At 45.6% G+C, this 21,655-nt stretch overlaps 1 protein-coding gene across 1 annotated transcript in view; it reads left to right on the top strand.

The window, feature by feature from the left end:
* DOP1B (DOP1 leucine zipper like protein B) overlaps positions 1-21,062 on the top strand; it is a 130,012-nt gene extending 108,950 nt beyond the window's left edge. The window contains exons 28-37 of the mRNA XM_052636456.1: positions 3,613-3,698; positions 3,918-4,027; positions 4,171-4,317; positions 5,731-5,792; positions 6,305-6,433; positions 15,212-15,348; positions 17,157-17,212; positions 17,496-17,657; positions 19,428-19,557; positions 20,415-21,062. Of these exons, the coding sequence (XP_052492416.1) occupies positions 3,613-3,698; positions 3,918-4,027; positions 4,171-4,317; positions 5,731-5,792; positions 6,305-6,433; positions 15,212-15,348; positions 17,157-17,212; positions 17,496-17,657; positions 19,428-19,557; positions 20,415-20,669 (1,274 nt within the window). The 3' untranslated portion in view covers positions 20,670-21,062. The remainder of the gene's footprint in view (positions 1-3,612; positions 3,699-3,917; positions 4,028-4,170; positions 4,318-5,730; positions 5,793-6,304; positions 6,434-15,211; positions 15,349-17,156; positions 17,213-17,495; positions 17,658-19,427; positions 19,558-20,414) is intronic.
* Positions 21,063-21,655: the final 593 nt, after the last annotated feature.

The raw sequence follows: 21,655 nt of genomic DNA on the forward strand, positions 1-21,655 counted from the left end.
CAGAGAAAGGAAAGATAAAGTGGGGTGGGTGGGGACTTCTTAGTGGTCCAGTGGTTGAGTGTCCGTCTGCCAGTGCAGGGGACAAGGATTCCATCCCTGGTCAGGGAGCTTAAGAGCCCACCTGCCTCAGGACAACTAAGCTGGTGCACCACAGCTGCCCAAGCCTGCACGCTTGCAACGAAGCGAGAAGTGTTAGTGTCTCAGTCATGTCTGACCCTTTGTGACCCCATGGGCTGTAGCCCGCCAGGCTCTGTCCATGGATTTCTCCAGGCAAGAACACTGGAGTGGGTTGCTGTGCCCTCCTCCAGGGGATCTTCCAGACCCAAGGATCGAACCCAGGTCTCCTCCCAGGCAGGCAGTTGGATCATGTGAGCCACCAGGGAAGCCCACCACAACAGGGAGGAACCTCCAGTTGCAGCAGCTAGAGAAAATCCGTGCACGGCAGCAAAGACCCAGCACAGCCATAAATATGAGGGCGAGCATGCAGAGACCTAAGGAGGCGCTCCCCAGGGCGGGTGGGGGCGGGAATGGAAAACCCTTGGGGTGGGAGTGGGCTGAGACTGAGAAACCTCGAGACCAGCCCTCTGGGAGCCTACCGGGTAGTCAGGCGAGGTCCTGGAGAGTGCGGGGGAGGAGGGCCATGGGGCTCGAGGCTGAGCTCGCCTCGGGGCTTGGCCGTCTGCCCGCTTGCTGCAGGAAGCCATTCAAGCGTTTGGAGCAGTGACAGGATCAGACTGAGTTTTCAGAAAACATCAGTGTGGCAGCTGGGAGCAACATGGGCCGCAGCAACCCAGAACAGAAACCAGAGGTTCAGACAGACAGCTCTCGTGGTTGCTTCGGGCACAACTGACACTGAATCAGAGGCACGGACGCTAGAACGTGGTGGGCTGGTGGGAGGGCAGGGTCCCCGGAACCTGCTGATGGACTGGGACGTGAGAGTCACCGAAAGGCACTCAAGGGCGACTTCGGGTTTTGGTTTAAACAGCTGCCCGCGATGGAGAAGACTGCAGCAGGAACATCTCGGGGGAGGGAAATGGAGCCTGGGTTTGCACGGCCATATTAAATCTTGAGATGGTCTGGGAAAGAGTTGGGAAAGGTCACTGGGGTAGGTTGAGAAACCGAGAAAACATCAAGTCATGGAAACTATGAAGGAGAGTGTTTCCAGAAGGAGGGAGGAGGCGTGTGGTAGAAGGCTGCTGAGAAGCAGTGTGAGATAAGGACACAGGCTCTCTGGACCCGGCTAGGGGTCATGGCATGCTGGGGTCGGGGGGATAAAGGGCTGAGATGAGAAGGACCTGGCAGTGGGTGTCGATAACCCGCTGAGGCTTAATCATCAGTGGGACAGGAATGAAGTAGTGAATGCGCGCTCAGTGGTGTCCGGCTCTTTGAGACCCTATGGACTACAGCCCATGTGCTAACCCTCCCATAGAGCGGTGGTGGTGGTTTAGTTGCTAAGTCATGTCTGACCCTTTGTGACCCCATGGACTATAGTCTGCCAGGCTCTTCTGTCCAGGAGATTCTCCAGGCAAGAATACTGGAGTGGGTTGCCATTTCCTTCTCCAGGGCATCTTCCCGACACAGGAATCGGACCCGGGTCTCCTGCATTGCAGGCACGTTCTTTACCAACTGAGCTACAAAGGTTCCCATAGAGAACCGCCCCCACCCCCGCAATGCCCCTCGGCGCTATGCTGCCTTCCCCACTTGCCAATGTAATTCTCCGAGAGGCTCCTCTGTCCACGGGAGTCTCCAGGCAAGAACACTGGAGTGGGTTGCCATTTCCTCCTCCAGGGATCATCCTGACCCAGGGATCAAACCCACGTTCCCTGCACTGCAGGCGGACTCTGTACCGCTTGAGCCATCAGGGAAGCCGTAATGAATAGTACTAAGGACCAAAGAATACCGTTTATTTGGCTTACTTCGCAGTTAGAGTTCATCTAAGCATATTTGTATGGTGATGGAACAGTGCAGCAGAGCGGTAGGAGTCAATATCAGAAGGTGAAAATTGAAAGTGAAGTCACTCAGCCGTGTCCGACTCTTTGCGACCCCATGGACTATAGCCTACCAAGCTCCACCGTCCATGGGATTTTCCAGTCAAAAGTACTGGAGTGGCTTGCCATTTCCTTCTCCAGAGGATCTTCCCAACCCAGGGGTCGAACCCAGGTCTCCCGCATTGTAGGCAGACGCTTTTTACCGTCTAAGCCACCAGGGAAGTCCCAGAAGGTGAAAGGATAGTTAGAAAGTGACGTTTTTGATGGCCATCCATTCAGTCGCTCAGTCATGTCTGACTCTTTGCGACCCTGTGGACTGCAGCACGCCAGGCCTCCCTGTCCATCACCAACTCCTGGAGTTTACTCAAACTCATGTCCATCGAGTCGGTGATGCCATCCAGCCATCTCATCCTCTGTTGTCCCCTTCTTCTCCTGCCTTCAGTCTTTCCCAGCATCAGGTCTTGACAGCCAAAGGGCCAGGATTAACATGGTAAATGGAATTACTGTTCTTTGACAAGAGCCAGGAACATGTCTATCAAACAGACAAGGCAGAGAACATGGATATCAGTGTTCTAGATTAATAACGCGTGGGGCCAAACTGAGGGAGTTCCCATTTGTTTACATTCATTTTCTGAATGAAATATGAAGCGAGGCTGCTCCTGAGAAGGCGCGCATAGTGGTGGCTCTGGAGGGAGGAGGTGGATTCAGTTGGAGAGTGAGGAAGCCAGCATAGCGTGGAGATACCTGGGGAGGTGTATCTAGTAGCATCAGGTGTTTTTTGAGGTTCATGGTCATGAAATAGAGTGAGATCTATTTCGTAGTGGTTTGATTTTCTCCAGAGCATTTTGCTGTGCAGAACTAGGCAATCACTGGGTTTAGCCAAGCTTTGCATGCCTCTGAGTGAGTGCTTCAGGAGGGAGAGAGGAGAAAAAGAACGAAGGATGCTCTCACGGTGGCTGATGGGCCACGGTTATGGGTGGGGAGGAAGAGACGCGAAGACCTAGGGGGTTGATGGCTAATTAAGATGGGGAATTGCAGGGGCCGGAGAAAGCTGTCATAGCAGCATTCTAAGAATAAGTGAGCAGGTGAAATAAGACACGGTCACGACAGGAGGCCAGAGATGGAGATTTGGGAAACTGGCGCGACCACGTGTGTGAGGGTGACAGTGGCTGGCTGAGCTGCAGCAAAATAAAAAGATCGCTGAAAAGAGTGGCTCAGAGGCCAGGGTGACCGAGGCACCACCCGAGGGGATGTTGAAGTTGCAAGAATGATGATGGGAAGAGAAGCAGGGAGGAAGATGGTGAGCTGGTGCTAAACAAAGGTTCTCAGTTGCTGAAACTGAACACGTGAGAAGAGAAGACTGTGTGACTCATACTTACACGCGTGATGAGCGTGAAAGGTGGAGACTCGTGACTCACGTTCACGTGATGCTTTCGGGGCATAAATGGTGACCAGTCCATCTTGAGGGTTTTTTTTTTTTTTTTGGCTGTTCAGCCTGCGAGATCTTAGCTCCCTGACTAGGGAGTGACCCCTGGCCCCAGCAGTGAGATCGCAGCATCCTAACCACTGGGCCAGCGGGCACATCCCCCATCCATCACGGTTAAAACACAAATGCCTCTCTCAGCAGATGCTGCCGCGGCCACCTCAGCGATGGTGTCCGCCTCTGCACCCTCGGTGTATAGCGTGCAGGCCTTGTCCCTCCTGGCAGAGGTAAGTACGTGTCTGCCTCGTCATCCCCGTCAGGGGAATGAGGCTTCACAGGGGCGCGTCCATTCTTAGAGACTGGGGGCTCCTGCTGCACCGTCCTGGCTGAGCCGGTAAGCCAGCCTGGGCCTCCGGCTGCCCCGTGGGGGTGTCCTGCTAGGCTGTATGTGCCCACATTGCCACTTCCTTTAGGAGAGTCCTGTTTTCCAATTCCGGTTCTCCTAGGTCCTGGCGTCGCTCCTGGACATGGTTTACCGAAGTGACGAGAAGGAGAAAGCGGTGCCCTTGATCTCACGTTTGCTCCACTATGTATTTCCTTACCTGCGCAATCACAGGTACGGCCGCCGCACCTCTGTAACCCCCCCAAACCCGGCCACTCCTGCCCAGGTGTGGGAAGATGGCTAATGGGAAATGCATCCAACAGGGCTCCTCTCACGGGCTCTGACCTTGACCCTTTACCCTTCCCACCCCCTTGCAGCGCCTATAACGCCCCCAGCTTCCGGGCAGGCACCCAGCTGCTGAGTTCTCTGAGCGGTTATGCCTATACCAAACGAGCCTGGAAGAAAGAAGCCCTGGAGTTATTCTTGGATCCGGCCTTCTTCCAGATGGACACGTCTTGTGTGCAGTAAGAAACGCCATCCTGATTTAAAAAACGGGCCGGGAACCATCAAGTGGCAAAGTGTGTGGGTTTCTATAATTAGTTCCCATTCCTGAAATGGCGAGCAGAGCTAGCTATTATCATCCCAAATCTTAGGACATCCCTCACAGGTTAACGGTGTATTTCCGGGGAAGGAATTGAAGTCTTTTGAAAATGACACTGGTGCCCCCCCTTTTTTTTTTAATAATCAAGAGAAGAATTGTTATTCCTAAAGAGCATAACAAGGGGTTCCAGCGGTACTTGGCCTAGTGCTGCTCTGTCTTGTAATCACAAGATGCTGGACCAGCACTGAGACGTCAGGGCTCTGTGGTGACCCTCCGGGGTCCCTCCCCCCACTTCTGGGCTTACACTCCACGAGTCCTCGCTGAGACCATGCAGCCACCAGGCTCTGCACGGGCAGCAGAGATGCGTAGAATCAGGCTGAACTGACTGCGCTTTCTACTCGGAGGTCAGCAGAACCACTCGTAACTCTGCCCGTGGCTTGGCTGAACATGTCTTCATTAACAGCAGGTAGAGACTGCTGGTCAAGGTAGAGACTGGTCAGCTTCTTTGACCTTGGCTTTCACCCTGGGTCGGTCAGATCCATTGGAGAAGGGACAGGCTACCCACTCCAGTATTCTTGGCCTTCCCTGGTGGCTCAGCTGGTAAAGAATCCGCCTGCAATACCAGAGACCTGGGTTCAATCCCTGGGTTGGGAAGATCCCCTGGCGAAGGGAACGGCCACTCACTCCAGTATTCTGGCCTGAAGAATCCTATGGACTGTATAGTCCCTGGGGTCTCGAAGAGCTGGACACGACTGAGCGACTTTCACCCTGTAATCCTGTTGCATTGTGGGAGGCTCTGATGAAAACTAGTGGTATTTGTCTTCGGGACCCCCACTGCTCTTCCTCAATACAAGTGTATGGACTTCATCTGTGCAAATACATCTAAGGGCAACCCTTGCAAAAGCCTTTTGATTGAGATGGTAGAGGATTCCGCCTGCAGTGAAGGAGACCCAGGTTCAATCCCTGGGTTGGAAAGATCCCCTGGAGAAGGGAATGACAACCCACTCCAGTATTCTTGCCTGGAGAATTCCATGGACAAAGGAGCTCACACAACTGAGCGACTTTCTTTTTTTTGTACAAGCCAAAGGACTTTGACACAAATGCTTTCTTTTATGGTGGTCTGGGAATTATTCATTACTTCGTATGTTATTTACTCCCTATATTAAGGTTATAAATGGAGAGCTTCTGCTTAGTTTCTCCTAATTCATCCCTTTCACTAACTTTTCAGAAAGCAGTTTTTAATCTTAAAGGGACATGTTGTTTTTCTTTGATATTTTTGATTGGGCTGTCACCCTTTGCATATTTAACTTTGCTTTTTTTTTTTTTAAATATCCAGTTGGAAGTCCATTATTGACCATCTTCTGACTCATGAGAAAACAATGTTTAAAGATCTAATGAGTAAGTTTTTCTGTGTTAATGGTCACATAAGTCATACTTTAAAGGACCGATGCCTTTTGGTCATAATGAGCTTTTACCACGTATTTCAGAATGTGACTCAAACATTTTATGGTGCAGTTTCAGCCACAAACTATAATGTGGTGCATAGGATTTGCCAGGACTCCATGAATGAACCTTCCTAGTTCCAGTCAGTTGACAAGAATACCTCTAACCACCATTTTTGCATTTTTATAGTGGAGAAAATACTTTTGAAAGCAATGATAAGGTGACCATAATTTGTTAGGAGTACTTTCCTATACCGCATATTGTCTTCAAATACCCTATCATTAAGTATCACTCAGGAAATAAATACTTCTATAAATTTTAAATATTTGGATAATAGCTACATGCCCTTAATCAAGACCATATTCCACCAGGGAAGATAGGAATGAACACTTGTGTGAATTTCTCATCACTTACCTATCATTGTGGGTTTCTCACTAAGTGAAACTTATTTGCTGTATTTATTCCAGACATGCAGAGCAGTTCTTTAAAGCTGTTCTCCAGTTTTGAGCAGAAAGCCATGCTGCTAAAGCGCCAGGCTTTCGCTGTCTTCAGTGGAGAACTTGATCAGTACCACCTTTACCTTCCTCTAATCCAAGGTAAGAAGGCCCGCCCTTCCCCCAAGCCCCCTTCCCTCACAGACAGGCCCAGGCTGGAGACCAGAGGGGCCCACAGCACGTGCTGGCAGAATGGGCCAGCGTTAGACGAGTGTGCCGCAGGGCCGATCGTAGAAGGACTTTGGCAAATCGGGAACTTTGTTTTAGAAATCAGCTACTATAATGCTGTTCAGAGAAGGCAATGGCACCCCACTCCGGTACTTTTGCCTGGAAAATCCCATGGACGGAGGAGCTTGGTGGGGTGCAGTCCATGGGGTCGCTAGAGTCGGGCATGACTGAGCGACTTCACTTTCACTTTTCACTTTCATGCACTGGAGCAGGAAATGGCAGCCCACTCTAGTGTTCTTGCCTGGAGAATCCCAGGGACGGGGGAGCCTGGTGGGCTGCCGTCTATGGGGTCTCACGGGAGTCGGACATGACTGAAGCGACTTAGCAGCATAATGCTGTTAGTCTTTATTGGGTCACTGTTTAAAGTCTGGCTGTGTTTCTTCGTCACTGTCCCCTGCTCAGTCCCTCCTGCAGTTCAGATACTCGGAGGGTGCAGTCCTAACGGAGGCTAGTGAAGGAGCAAGACTGTGGAGGAGTGTCTTTTTTCCTTAGCAGTTTTTTTTCTCTCCTTCACCCTATCAGTATCCTTTATCTGCCTCAGAAATGAATGATTGGGGCTTCCCTTGTGGTCCACTGGTGAAGACTTCACCTTCCAGAGCAGGGGGTGGGGGTTCAGTCCCTGGTTGGGGAACTAAGATCCCACATCTCTCCAGGCCAAAAAACCGAAACATAAAGCAGAAGCAATACTGGAACAGATTCAACGCTGTGCTGTGCTCAGTTGCTTCAGGCGTGTCCGACTCTCTGTGACCCCATGGACTGCAGCCCAGCAGGCTCCTCTGTCCTCGGGGATTCTCCAGGCAAGAATACTGGAGTGGGTTGCCATGCCCTTCTCCTGGGCATCTTCCTAACCCAGGAATTAATCCCACATCTCTGGCGTCTCCTGCATTGCAGGCAGGTTCTTTACCTACTGAGCCACCTGGGAAGCCCAAGAGATTCAATAAAGACTTTAAAAACAGTCAACATCAAAAATCCTTTTTAAAAAAATGAATGCGGATATTACACATGATTTTGAAGGTTTTTTTTTTCCCCTCCTCATGAAATGTTAACATGAACATTCTAGTTCACCTTCCTCCAAAACATGAAAGAATTCTCAAATAGAAATGTGTTTTTCTTAAGACTTATAGACTAAACAAGATATAATGAAGTAAAAAAAACATCTTTCAAGATCATGTTAAATATCATGAGTACTAGTGTAAAAACAGTTTTCTAAGTACTAAACCTATGATGATGTCAGTCATTTGGGGGCAGGGGCAGGTTTATTAAGGTATAATTTACATACAGTAAAGATGACTTCCCCTAGTGGCTCAGATGGTAAAAATCCACCTGCAATGCAGGAGGCCCAGGGTCAGTCCCTCAGTCCAGAAGATCCCCCAGAGAATGGAATGGCTACCCACTCCAGTATTCTTTCCTGGAGAATTCCATTGACAGAGGAGCCTGGTGGGCTACAGTCTATGGGGTCGCTCAGAGTCAGAAAGGCTGAGTGACTGACACCTTACATACAGTAGAAGTCACCCTTCTGGCTGTACAGTTCTGTGAATTTTGATAAACACACAGTCATGTAATCACCACTGCAGTCAAAATACAGAACATTTCCCTCACCCCTGAAAGTTCGCTCTTGCTGCTCAGAAGTCATCTCCTCCCCTGACCCCATCAACCACTAAATCTGCTTTCTGCTCACATGATTTCACTTTTCCCAGAATGTCTTATAAATGTGAATGTGATTAGACAGTGTAGAGCCTTTGAGTCTGGCTTCTTTTGTGTTTGAGAGTCATTCATGCTATTGCACTTACCCCGAGTTACTCCTTTTTGTTTGTTTCTCTACAGTGTTCCATTCTGTGAGTTGTTTGCCCAGTCACCAATGGAAGGGTATTCAGGTTGTTCCACGTAGAATTATGCAATAGGTCTCTTAACGCTGCCTTCCTAAAAAAATTTCGTGTAAATATCTGTCAGTTCACGAAGTATATGCTTTTCCTAAATATTAGTACTACTAGTTCTCAGCCCACGTCCCTTCTTGATTAACCATTTGAAAGGTCTTAATGATTTTAGACCAAAACATTAACAGCTTTCCCAGGTATTAACTATGATAGTGTTTTACACTGGCAATAATAAAAAATACCATTTTATACTTCAGCTGACATAACATCCTCAATGTCAAGCGCATCATGGAGATGTTCATGCCGTAACATCCTGAATGCCTACGATGTGTGAAAGCGGATATTCAGATAGGACATGTCCTTACTCGAAGTACTAACAGGCTGATGAGATCAGAGGGTGACCAGGAATGCCCATGAAGATGATGGCAGCCCCCCAAAGCCTTCAGCTCAGAACAGAGTCAGAGCTGAATTTCGTGGCATCCTTACAGGATTTGGGAGGGAGGAAGAATGACAGGAACCCCATTTCCTGTGGTTCATGGGCAGCATCTGGGATGGTGCTTTACACACCTGGCCACGGGACAGGGGCCTGAAAGGGCAGCGTCAAGCCCCCTGTCCCAGAAGCAGAGCGCAGGGGCCAGTGCAGTGGGCAGCCCACCTTCTCTCCCATCAGACACTCTCCTAAACCCTGGGCTGAGCCCCAGAGGGCTGAAGAGACACTGTTCAGTGTGCAGAACAAGAACACAGACAGTGGCCTTCCTTAACCAGCAGCGTGGAGGGTCTGACCACGGCAGGATGTAAACATTCCATTTCTGAGAGATCATGAGAGGGGGAGGGAAGTAGGGGCCACAGAATAGTATATACATTATATATGGTACTTTTATATATGGCATATATGTATATGGGGCTTCCCTGGTGGCTCAGAGGGTAAAGCATCTGCCTACAATGCAGGAGACCCGGGTTCGATCCCTGGGTCGGGAAGATTCCCCTGGAGAAGGAAAATGGCAACCCACTCCAGTACTCTTGCCTGGAAAATCCCATGGATGGAGAAGCCTGGTGGGCTACAGTCCATGGGGTCTCAAAGAGTCGGACACGACTGAGCGACTTCACTTTTACTTTCTTATCTGTGTATGAAGGTCACCTTCATGCTGACTTTAAGTAGGAAATGGTTTGGGAGCCCTTGGAGAAAGAGGAGTTTCTCCAAATAAATACCCTCCACTTTGGATAATTCAAGGGTGTTTTTTTTTTTTTTTTCTTTTTTTTTAAATACTCCCTGTTTGAAAAAATAGAGTGGAACTCCCTGGCGGTGCTGGAGTGGTGGGTTTCAGAGTATTCTCTGACAGTCTTGGGTCACTGAATAGCCTCTGGAGCCATGAGGTTAAGGGAGTAGACGATCCAGAAGGTTCTAAATAATTGCACACTATGGTGGATAGTCAAGGCCTGATCAGAAGAGGCAGGAATAGGGAAGGCCTGGTGTCTCTCCTCTGGGGTCCCCTCTGGGGTCCTTTCCCCCTGACTGACCACCATCAAGCAGCTCTGGGTGAGGGCAATCATTGTGCATGGAGTGTGGAGCTAAATAACGCCGTATATCTTGGCTCCTCATGACATAAATTTTACATTGACCTCAGAAGAATCTGTAAATGAGCTCAAAGCAATTATTATTTTTAATGGAAAGGATGACCAAATGCTGCTTGTCTAGAATTAAAGGAAGACAGTCATCACCCCCTAGAAAGGCCCCTGACGAAGGGATCAGAAAGACCCCGAGGCAACACTCCGTGCCGTTTAACTGATGAGGGCGGCTCCTTCCAGGTCTCCTGAAGTCCCTCCCATCTTTTAAGTCTCCCTCGTTGTCCCGTGTTAGCTCCATTTTTACATCAGGACACCGATGCTCAGAGGGATCAGCACCTCTGTAAAGTTGTATTGCCACTACCTGGCAAAACCTGGACTGGAGTCTGAGCTCTCTGGCTCCCAACAGTAGGCTGTGGTCTTCAGGTGGCACCCTTTGAGGCAGGTGAGTTTCACAGATAGGAAGAGGGCTCAGCGAGATTACCTGGTCAGCCTAAAATGCGATTCCGCAACCTTGACAGCGGTGCACGGTTCCCGCTCAGGGCTGTCACCTCTGTCTGCTCACAAGGACTCCTTAAGCCTGTAAGGTTTACCGCTCAGCCAAGAAAGGCGTATTAGAGATTCTAAAATAGATCATCTGGACTGAAGAATAATCTCATGAGTTTAATTTTGATTTGAAGTATCAATACAAAATATGCCCTACTTGTACAAACCACTTTTTTAAAATCTGTTTTTTCTTTAAATAGATTAAGACTCACAAGAAGTTGTACCAATAGTACCTAGTGTTCCTGGGTACCATTTGTTCAGCTTTCCCCGTGGTAACATCTCACATAAGCATAGTCCCTCATCAAGACCGAAAATTGACATGGGAATATTACCGCAACTCAACTAGAGACTTGTTCAGATCTCACCAGTTTCTACAATGCATTCTTCTTGTGTATGTTTGTGTGTATGTCCAGTTCTGTGAATGAGTCTCCTCTACAAATTCTTATGGACAGCACCACAGCTAGGACATAGAACTCTTCCCTCACCACTAAGCGATGCCCTCAAGCCACTCATTTCAGGTCAGTCGCTCAGTTGTGTCTGACTCTTTGCAACCTCATGAACTGCAGCACGCCAGGCCTCCCTGTCCATCACCAACTCCTGGAGTTTACCCAAACTCATGTCCACTGAGTTGGTGACGCCATACAACCATCTCATCCTCTCTGGTCCCTTTCTCCTCCTGCCTTCGATCTTTCCCAGCATCAAGCCACTCACTTCTTTATAGAGGCACACCCTCTACCCAGCCCTGACCTTTGGAAACCGCTCACCTGTTCTCCATCACTTTCATTTGTCACATTGAGAATATTGTATAAATAGAATCGTGCAGCATGTCACCTTTTGAGAATAGCTTTTTCATTCAGTACAATGCCTCTGAGATCCATCCAGAGGCAAGTAGGTTCATGGGTGTATCAAGGTTTGCTCTTTTTTAATGAGTAATGATACTGCATTTTATGGATGTTTCACAGTTCATTTATCCATTTAACTGGAGGACATTTGTGTTGTTCCAGTTTGGGGTTATTAGAAATAAAGCCTCTATGATAAGCATGCATGTACCATTTTTGTGTGGTTGTAAATTGTCATTTCTCTACACAAGGGTTTGATTACAGGGTCCTGTGGTAAATGTGTGTTTAACTCTCTAGTTCAGTTCAGTCGCTCAGTCGTGTTTGACTCTTTGCGACCCCATGGACTACAGCACTCCAGGCCTCCCTGTCCCTCACCAACTCCCGGAGCTTATTCAAGCTCATGTCCATCAAGTTGGTGATGCTATCCAGCCATCTCATCCTCTGTCGTCCCCTTCTCCTCCCACCTTCAGTCTTTCCCAGCATCAGGGTCTTTTCAAATGAGTCAGTTCTTTGAATCAGGTAGCCAAAGTATTAGAGTTTCAGCTTCAGCATCAGTCCTTCCAATGAATATTCAGGACTGGTTTCCTTTAGGATGGACTGGTTGGATGTCCTTGCCGTCCAAGGGACTCTCAAGAGTCTTCTCCAAAACCACAGTTGGAAAGCATCGATTCTTCAGTGCTCAGCTTTCTTTATAGTCCAACTCTCACATCCAAACATGACCACTGGAAAGACCAAAGCTTTGACTCGATGGGCCTTTGTCATCTAACTCTCTAAGAAACTCTTAAGAAACTCTCTATGAAACTGCCAAACTGTTTTTCAGAGTGGATGTACCATTTTGCGTCCTCATTTAAACAGTAATTCAGGTGTCATTATCCTTTTGATGCCTATAGAGATAACCTTTGTTTCATTCCTGGTATTGGTAATTTACCTTCTCTTTTTTGGGGTTAGTGTTTCTAGAATTTTATCAGTTTTATTGTTCTTTTCAAATTACCAAACTTTAGTTTGAATTTTTTTGTGTATTATTTTTGTTTTGTTGGCAATTTCATTTATGTCTGCTCTTTATCATGCCCTTCTTTGTCCTTGCTTTTAGGTGGTGGTGGTGGTGGTTTAGTCACTAAGTCGTGTCCAACTCTTGCGACCCCATGGACTGTAGCCTGCCAGGCTCCTCTGTCCATGGGATTCTCCAGGCAAGAATACTGGAGTAGGTTGCCATTTCCTTCTCCAAGTCTCGTAAGATAGAGGCTTGAATTGTAGAATTGGGTGCTTTCTTCTTTTATAATGTAAGCATTTAGTGCTATACATTTCCTTCTCATTACTTTAACTATATCCCACAAAATCTGATAATCTTTTAATTTTCATTCATTGCTTTATATGTTCTATTTGCTTTGATGCCTTCTCTTCAGCCCATATCTTATTTATTAATAGAAGTTTGTTAATTTCCAAGTGTTTCCAGTTGTTCTTCTATAATTAATTTCCAGTTTGAGTCCATTATGGTCAGAGTGGGCTTCCCTGATGGCTCAGACGGTAAAGAATCCGCCTGCAATGCAGGAGACCTGGGTTTGATCCCTGGGTTGGGAAGATCCCCTGGAGGAGGGCATGGCGACCCTGGAGAATCTTGCCTGGGGAATCCTCATGGACAGAGGAGTCTGGCAGGCTACAGTCCATGGGGTCACAAAGAGTCAAACACGATTAAGTGATTAAGCACACACACGTGGTCAAAGAACATTCTTTGTAGAATTTAAATTTGTTGAAGTTAGATTTTGTCATGGGTCATTAAGCAGTCTTGGTGAATGTTCCACGAGCAGTTAATGAGATGCATTCTGCTGTGTTGAACGGAGTGTTCTGCAAGTGTTTTTAGATCCTGCAGGCTGATGGTATTGCTCGGTTCTTCTATATCCTTACTTGACTGTTTATTTTCCTAAGGCTTCTATCCATCATGGGGTAGGGATCTTGAACCTCAGCTACAGTTGTCAGAAGTTATTTTTCTTTGAGTTCTGGTAGTTCTTTCTTCTTGTAATTTAGACCTCTGTGGTTTGGTACACAGGCATTTAGGAATGTTATGTCTTCCTGCTGAATTGACCTTTCACTCTGCAGTGTCCCTCTTTGACCCTGGTGCTTTGCTCTGCTCTGAAGTCCATTCTGTGTTAATAGTGCCACTCCAGCTTTCTTAAAATGTTTGCCCAGTGTGTCTTTTCCCATCCTTTTACCTTTAACCTACTAATATATTTGAAGTGAGTTTTGTGTAAGATAGCATACAAGTAGGTCATTTCTTTAATCTATTCAACCAATCTCTCTCTTTTAACTAGTGGATTTAGACAGTTCACCTTTAATGTAATTACTGCCATGTCAGGACATATAACAGAGAAGGCAATGGCACCCCGCCCCAGTACTCTTGCCTGGAAAACCCCATGGATGGAGGAGCCTGGTAGGCTGCAGTCCATGGGGTCGCTAGGAGTCGGACATGACTGAGCGACTTCACTTTCACTTTTCACTTTCATGCTTTGGAAAAGGAAATGGCAGCCCACTCCAGTGTTCTTGCCTGGAGAATCCCAGGGACCGGGGAGCCTGGTAGGCTGCCATCTATGGGGTCGCACAGAGTCGGACATGACTGAAGCGACTTAGCAGCAGCAGCAGGATATATTATGCCTTTTTATTTATTTTCTGTTTGTTCTTTATTTTTCATTCCTTTGTTTGCCTTTTTCTATTTTCCTGAGGTTACTTGAACATTTTTTCAGCATTCTATTTTGATGTATTTAAAGTGGGTTTGGAGATGTGTCTCTTTTTAAAGTTTTTTGCAGTGGTTGCTATAGGGATTGCAGTGAACATAGAATGTATATACTTGTTTCAACATTTTACATCATTTAGGATGCTCTTCTTTTCTCCCATGTGGTATAGTTGTCTGAAATACTACCTTTTCGTACTGGAACCATAAGAGATAAACTTTTTGCTTTTACTGTCTAACATAGCTTAAATACTCAGGAAGAAAGAATATTATATGATTTTAAGAGAAGTTTATTACTAATGTACTCCAGTGAATCTTAACCAGCATGGCCATAGTTCAGCTGTTTGCCATGGCAATTTGTCATATTCCTCAGAAACCTTAAATTATGAGAAGAATCATATTCTATAAGCAGTTATTTCAATGGAGAAATGGGGAAGACTTAGGGACTAGAGAGTTTCACTCAACTTTTTTTTTTCCTGCAGGAATTGAAGTTTTTGTCATAGTCATCAAATCTAAACTTAACTGAATAATTCTTTTATTTACTCACTTCACTTGTCACTCCTCACCCCCAAAATACAGTGTCATCTGCCAACCAACTTATGTGATCTTACAGTTTGTACATATGGTACTTCATATGCTTAGAAGAACATTTACAGGACTTCCCTGGAGGTCCAGCAGTTAGGACTCCATGCTTCTACTGCAGGGGGCACAGGTCTGACCCCAGGTCAGGGAACTAAGATCCCGCAAGCTAGACAGCATGACCAAAAATTAAGAATTAGAAAAATCCACCAACATCATTTACACGCTCATTGATGATGCAGTGGATTTCTGGCTTGAGCCAGAAGTTGACGCCCTCCTTCCTACTCAGCTGTAGCAGGGGAATAAGAGACCCTTGGTTCACTTCTTTAGCAAAGGCCATGAACTGCTATGCCTCACAAAGAAGAGGGCTGTGGGCAAACATGGAGAGCAACACCATTCTCCCAACACCCAGCTCACCTACAGTTGTTGTCAAATGTCAGAGCAATTGCCGTTGTGTTTTTCCTCTTTGTCTAGTGAGAAGCTCCAAACTCTTCATTTGTGTGACATCTCGAAAATCTTCTTTCCTTAGAACGCCTGACAGACAATCTCAGAGTGGGACAGACATCCTCAGTTGCTGCTCAGATGTTTCTTTTTTTCAGAGTTTTGCTGCTAAGAATATCTCCCCAACATTTGACTTCACTGTGGCCAATAATGGTCTCTGAATTGGTAAGTGCAAATACTTTATTTTTGAGGTAAAATTGGAGCTTTTTAAAATGCATTTTCAGGAATAATGTATCCTTTCATGTATATCTAATTTGATCTGTAAAATTTTCAATCAAGTGCATGGTCAGCTGTTGGTTAAGTAGAGATATCCTCTAATCATAGTTGACCTCTCAACTGTAGTTATTTAAATTAATTTGATATTATTTGCTTTTTTTTTTTTTGGCCATCCCACGTGACTTTTGGGATCTGACTTCCCCAGCCAAAGATTGAACCCAGCAGTGAAAGCATTGAAGTCTTAACCACTGGACCGCCATAGAGCTCACTATTTGCTATTTTTTAAAATGAGCTTTTCCCACTTTTAATGAGATATAAGTGTCATGCAGCGGCATATAAGTTTAAAGTGTAACACATAATGATTTGACTGAAGTATATCATGAGACCCTTATCACATTCAGTTAGCATCCATCATCTCATACGGATCCAAAAGAAAAGGATTTTTTCCTTGTGATGACAACTCAGGATTTACTTTCTTTATGTTCACCTGTGACTTACGGCAGCTTTGACTGCAGTTGTCACATCCTGCATTATCCCTAGTAATAACATGTCTTATAAATCGACGTTTGTACCTTTTGACCACCTTCATTCAATTTTCCCTCCTCCCACCCCCTTCCTCTGATCTCTTCTGTGAGTTTGGTTTGGTTTTGCTTTGTTGTGTTTCTTAGTTTCCCCTTATAAGTGAGATCATACAGTATTTGTCTTTCTCTTCTTCCTTATTTTACATAGTGTAATGCCCTCAGAGTCCTTCCAAATTACTGCAGATGTGCCAATGGCAAGATTCCTCCTTTTCATACTGAATAATTCTACTGTGTGTGTGTATTTTCATACATACATACATATGCGTGTATGTGTGTGTGCACACATACGCATATATATGCATATGTGTGTAAACATATATACATATGTGTGTATACACACGTGTGTGTGTATATATACATATATGTGTGTATATTCATATATATATATATATATATACACATATGAGACAGTTTCTTAATCCATCTATTTGTTGATAGACACTTAGGATGTTTCCATGTCTTGGCTACTGTATCGAGTTGACCAAAAAGTTCATTCAGTTTCTTCCAACGTCACAGAAAAAGCTGAACGAACTTTTTGCCAGCCTGGTAAATAATGCTGCTTTGAATATGGGGGTGCACATATCTCTTTGAGAATATTTTCATTTCTTGGAGCATAGTCCCAGAAGTGGGTTTCGTGGAGCATACGGCAGTTCTATTTTTAATGTTTTGAGGAGCCATTCTGCTGTTTTCCTCAGTGACTGTACCAGTTTATAATCCCACCAGCAGTGTACAAGGGTTCCCTTTTCTCCACATCCTCACCAACATTTGTAACCTCGCCCGTTGGATGACAGCAGTTCTAATGGGTGTGAGGTGATGTCTCATCGTGGTTTCGATTTGCGTTTCCTTGATGATTAGTGATGTTGAGCATCTTTTCATGTGCCTGTTGGCCATTCCTATATCTTCTTTGGAAAAATGTCAGTTCAAGTCCTCTGCCCATTTTTTATTTGATTCTTTGCTTTTTTGTTATTGAGTTGTATGAGTTCTTTAAGTATTTTGGATGTTATCCCTTACTGTATTTGGTTTGCAAATATTTTTTTCCCATTTTGTAGGTTTTCTTTTCGTATTTTTGATTCCTTTTGTTTTATTTGCTATTTTTTATGGACATATAAATTGTAAACATTAAGCTAGATTTAACCTCTCTCAAATAGTAACTTGAATTCACTCTTTTTTTTTAAGATTCAGGCATTCATACAGCTTGAAGAAGAGCTGCAAAAGGACAATGAATCATTGAGGTAAGTAGTGTATGAGTCTGTGCACATATGTGAAGGTTAATGGACATCACTGTATTTTTTTTGGTTTGATTTTTTTTTTTTTTTTAGATCCAGACTGTGGACATCAATTTATGATGTAGGGTTAGCTCATCCTAAACACCATTTTCTTGAAGTAGTTGTGAAGGGACCAGCTATTCTGACCATTTTTCAAAAGGAAAAAACCTTCTTATGGACCTTTCATAGGCAAAAGGACTACAGTGGATGTGAATGAATTTCTAACAAGAGTTTCTTTGTTAATTGATAGAAACAGCAACAAAATCAACAGAACGAAAGTTGCAGCCTCTGATGGAAACGGACAATCGGTAGGGGAGATACCCCAGAGCGAGCTGGTCCTCTATTTATCAGCTTGCAAATTCCTAGACACAGCACTTTCTTTTCCACCTGACAAGATGCCGTTATTTCAAATGTAAGTCATAGGAGACCACATGTCCTCTTTGAAGGAGGTGACTTTTCTTTCCTCGTCAGCACTTTCACTTGTTCTTTCCTGTACACCATGTGGATTACCAGTGGCTGAGGAGCCTGCTCAGAATACTCAGTTTCAGATTACTCGCAACATCTGTGGTTTGGTGAATTTGGCTCACAGTGGTGTTTACGGATGGGTTTCTGTTCGTGTGTGTTTCAGTGGGTTTTGCTATTGGGTGCTTATAAAACAGAGTCCTGCACTGGTGATCCTCACTGCATTTGTGTATTTCCTTTTTTTTTTTTTTTGGTCTCTTTGTTTTTAATTAACTAAATGGAACACGCTCTCTCCAGTTCACTCTGCCCCTGTTGGCTCACATTTCCTGTGGGCTTAACACGGCCGCTTGTATGTTTCATTTCATGCCTGGCCCCAGATGCCACTTCTCTCTGTCCTGTCGCCCTAAAGAGAGGAATTGTGTAGAAATGTTTGTGGTTAGAAACACAGAATGAAAGAAGCCAGTCTGAAACGGCTACGTACCATATGTTTTCAACTACATGATGATCTAAAGGACAAAACTGTAAAGACAGTTAACAGATGAGTGTGTCCCAGGAGTGGAGAGGGAGGCAGGGCACAGGATTTTCAGGTCAGTGAGATAACTATGTGTGATTGTGTGTCCACCATACTGTGGACACGTGTCATTACACACTTGTCCAAGCCAATGGAAGATGCAGCTCCAAGAGTGAACCCTAAGCTTAACTCTGGACTTGGGGTGATGATGGGGAGTCAGTGTCAGTTCATCGATTGTAACAGATGTACCCTTCCAGTGGGAGTGTTGATAGGGAGGCTCAGCCTAGCAGAGAGCGGGCAGGGGCCAGATGGGAAACCTCCATACTTGCTGCTCAATTTTGGATGAACCTAAAACTGCTCTAAAAAAGAAAGTTTTTTTTTTTTCTTTAAGTGAGTTCCGATGTACGTGAATATGCATAGCAGCACTAATCATAATAGGCAAAAAGTAGAGAAAACCTAAATGTCCATCAATTGACAAGCAGATAAATAACATATGGTGTGTCCAGACAGTGCAGCAGTCTACAACACAAAGAGATGGAAGTGTTGGCACGTGGTAGAGCATGGGCGCGCCTTGACGATAGTAGGTTAAGTGAGAGAAGCCAGGTACAAACAGCCATGTAGTACATTGGTTGGAATGTAATCATGTACAACCATGATTTTGATTTATATGAAATGTCCAGAATAAAAAAGACCTGTACAGACAGAAAGTGGTTTAGTGGTGGCCTCGATTGAGGGGTGGATTGAGGGAGGAGATCGAGGGATAATTGGAGTGGATTGAGGGCTGAGCACTACAGGGAGCAGCGATGCTATTTGGGGTTTTAAAATATCCTAAAGTTGATCTCGATGGATGGTGATGGAGGTACAATTCTGTGAATATACCGAAAACTATGGAATGGTGCAATCTACTTTTTATTTATTTGTATTTTGGGCTGTCCTGGGTCTTAGTTGCAGCACGCGAAGTGTTTAGTTGCAGCGTGTGAACTCTTAAGTTGCGGCATGTGGGATCTAGTTCCCCTACCAGGGATTGAACCCACATTCCCGACACTGGGAGCGTGGAGTTTTAGCCACTGAACCACTAGGGAAGTCCTGAATAGTACACTTTAAATGAGTGAACTGTGTGGTACGTGAATTACATCTCAGAGAAGCTATTTGAAAACCTTTGGGTGGGCTCTGAGCCCACGTGCCTGACCTCGGATTCTCTTCCTCCAGTTACAGGTGGGCATTTGTTCCCGAAGTGGACACAGAAAGCCCTGCCTTCTCCTCAGATTTAGAGGAGGATCACCAAGCATGCAAGCCCCACACTGTCAGGATTCTTGAACTTCTAAAATTAAAATATGGGGTAATTGTTTTCCTTTTTACAAAATTTGTATTTGTGGTGGAGGGGGACGGGCTCAGGGGGTGAGTGAAGTACTTCATATGCCATTTGATTTCAGTGACTTTGAACGGTGTTCAAAATGCCTCTTAAGTGTTCAGACTTGGAGAGGGTTACACATTTCATCTTTGTCTTAGCGTTTGTATGTCACTTTCTCATCCTGGATGCTAAGAGGCAAAGCCTCCTGGGTGGACACAGTCCTACAGAACAGCGGTCCACAACTTCTTCAGCATCAGGAGGTGGTTTTGTGGGAGGCACTCTTTCCACGGACCAGGGAGCTGGGATGGGTTGGGGGTGTGGTTTCAGGGTGGTTTCATTACCTTTGTTGTGCACTTTATTTCTTTTATCGTTACATTGTGATAATGAAATAATGATCCAACTCACCATAATGCAGCATCACTGGGAGCCGTGAGCTTGTTTTCCTGCAACCTGATGTCCCAGCTGGGAGTCATGGGAGACGGGGACCCCCGAAGTGTGTTGCTAATGTCCAGTCTACTCTGTAATCTCATCTTGTTCCACTGCGCACCTCCTGCTTTGCAGCCCTGTTCCTGAATAGACCACAGGTTGGGGACCCCTGCTGTAGAAGGAGACGTGCCCGCAGAGTCCCTCCGTGACTCAGAGGAAGGGCCTGCAGGATGGGTGGCAGGGGCCCCAGCAGGATGGCTCACAGCGATATCGGGGGGAAGACTGCAGTGGGGACATGGGATTCGAGTTGACGCTGCTGTCTTCAGAGCAGACAGGGAGTTTTCCTAGAGGACTCGTGTCTTAGCTTTCACCGCCTGCATGGGCCTCTCTAACCGTTAGCATGTCGTCATTTTCTGCAGGAAATCAGCAGCTCAGATGAGATCGGCATGAAGAGCGAGTTCCCTCTGCTGCGCCAGCATTCTCTTTCCAGCGTTAGGCAACTGATGCCCTTCTTTGGGACTCTAAACTGTGCTTTTAAAACCCAGAGTCGACTGCCCGCCGACACCCAAGGCCCTCCTCCACTCATGGAGTTTCCTGTCGCCGATAACCCAAGGGTCTTGAAACAACTGGAAGAATGTGTTGAACATGACTTTTTGGAACATCTGGAATGTTAATCTTGGACCAGAGAATTTGTGTAAGCCATTTACTGAGACCTTGAGAAAAGCCAGGATATGCTGAAAATGGAAAAGGTGCCAGGATAGTGGTTCTAAACAAGTCTATCTCAATTTCGAAAGTAAATTTCAGATCTTTTTTTTTTTTTTTTTTTGGTGGCCAACAAAAAACACCTCCCTGAAATGCCTTGTAATATATTTAGGTCTGATTTTATGTTTCTTCCTCAATGTATGTAAAGAAGTGAAATTAATATATCATCTAACGGTGGCACAAAATTTGTAATATAAAGTAAACCATGAAGAGATTGAAAAGTTGGGTTTTTTTGTTGCAGTTGTGTCAGTACATTTCTCTAAACATTTTTAACTTGTTGAATATTATTTTTAACCTTTCATACATGTGCCCCTTTAAGTGTTTCTTTTGGTACCACATTTTAAAATGAAAATACATTATTTTCTGAAAATACTAATAGCCCGTTACCTTTGACTATTCAGCAGAGGTGTGACCATGAAGACAATTTCAGTGTATTTAACTCTTGCCGCATTAAAATCACGTGTTCGCACCTTCTGCTGCATAAGAAATACACCGTTTTCAACCCTCCGACAGCTGTCACCTCAGTTATACACTGCAATGTGCCTGACCAGCACTTTCCACTTGACATAAATTAATCATCATGGTCACAGAGGCTTTAGTACCTCAAACTACTGTCGGGGAAATTCACTCTGGACTCTTCCTTATTCCTCTGTCCTCTCTGGGAACTCTGTACTTCTGCAGACGTTGCTGTTCGTGAAAATAATTCCTAGGTTCCTCGGCACAGACTCCTGGGGGATGGCAACGTGCCATCTCACTCTTTTCGAGCCTCTTTGTCTTACACCAGCTTCCCTATTTAGAGTCCACTTGGCACCCGTCTTGCACGCTCTCTGCCTGTGCTCCGGGCTTGCCTCCCAGACCTGCCTGTCTCATGTTCCCTTTTCAGCCACCAGGGCATTCC

The sequence above is a fragment of the Budorcas taxicolor genome, chromosome 1, assembly GCF_023091745.1.
Source record: "Budorcas taxicolor isolate Tak-1 chromosome 1, Takin1.1, whole genome shotgun sequence".
NCBI lineage: Eukaryota > Metazoa > Chordata > Mammalia > Artiodactyla > Bovidae > Budorcas > Budorcas taxicolor.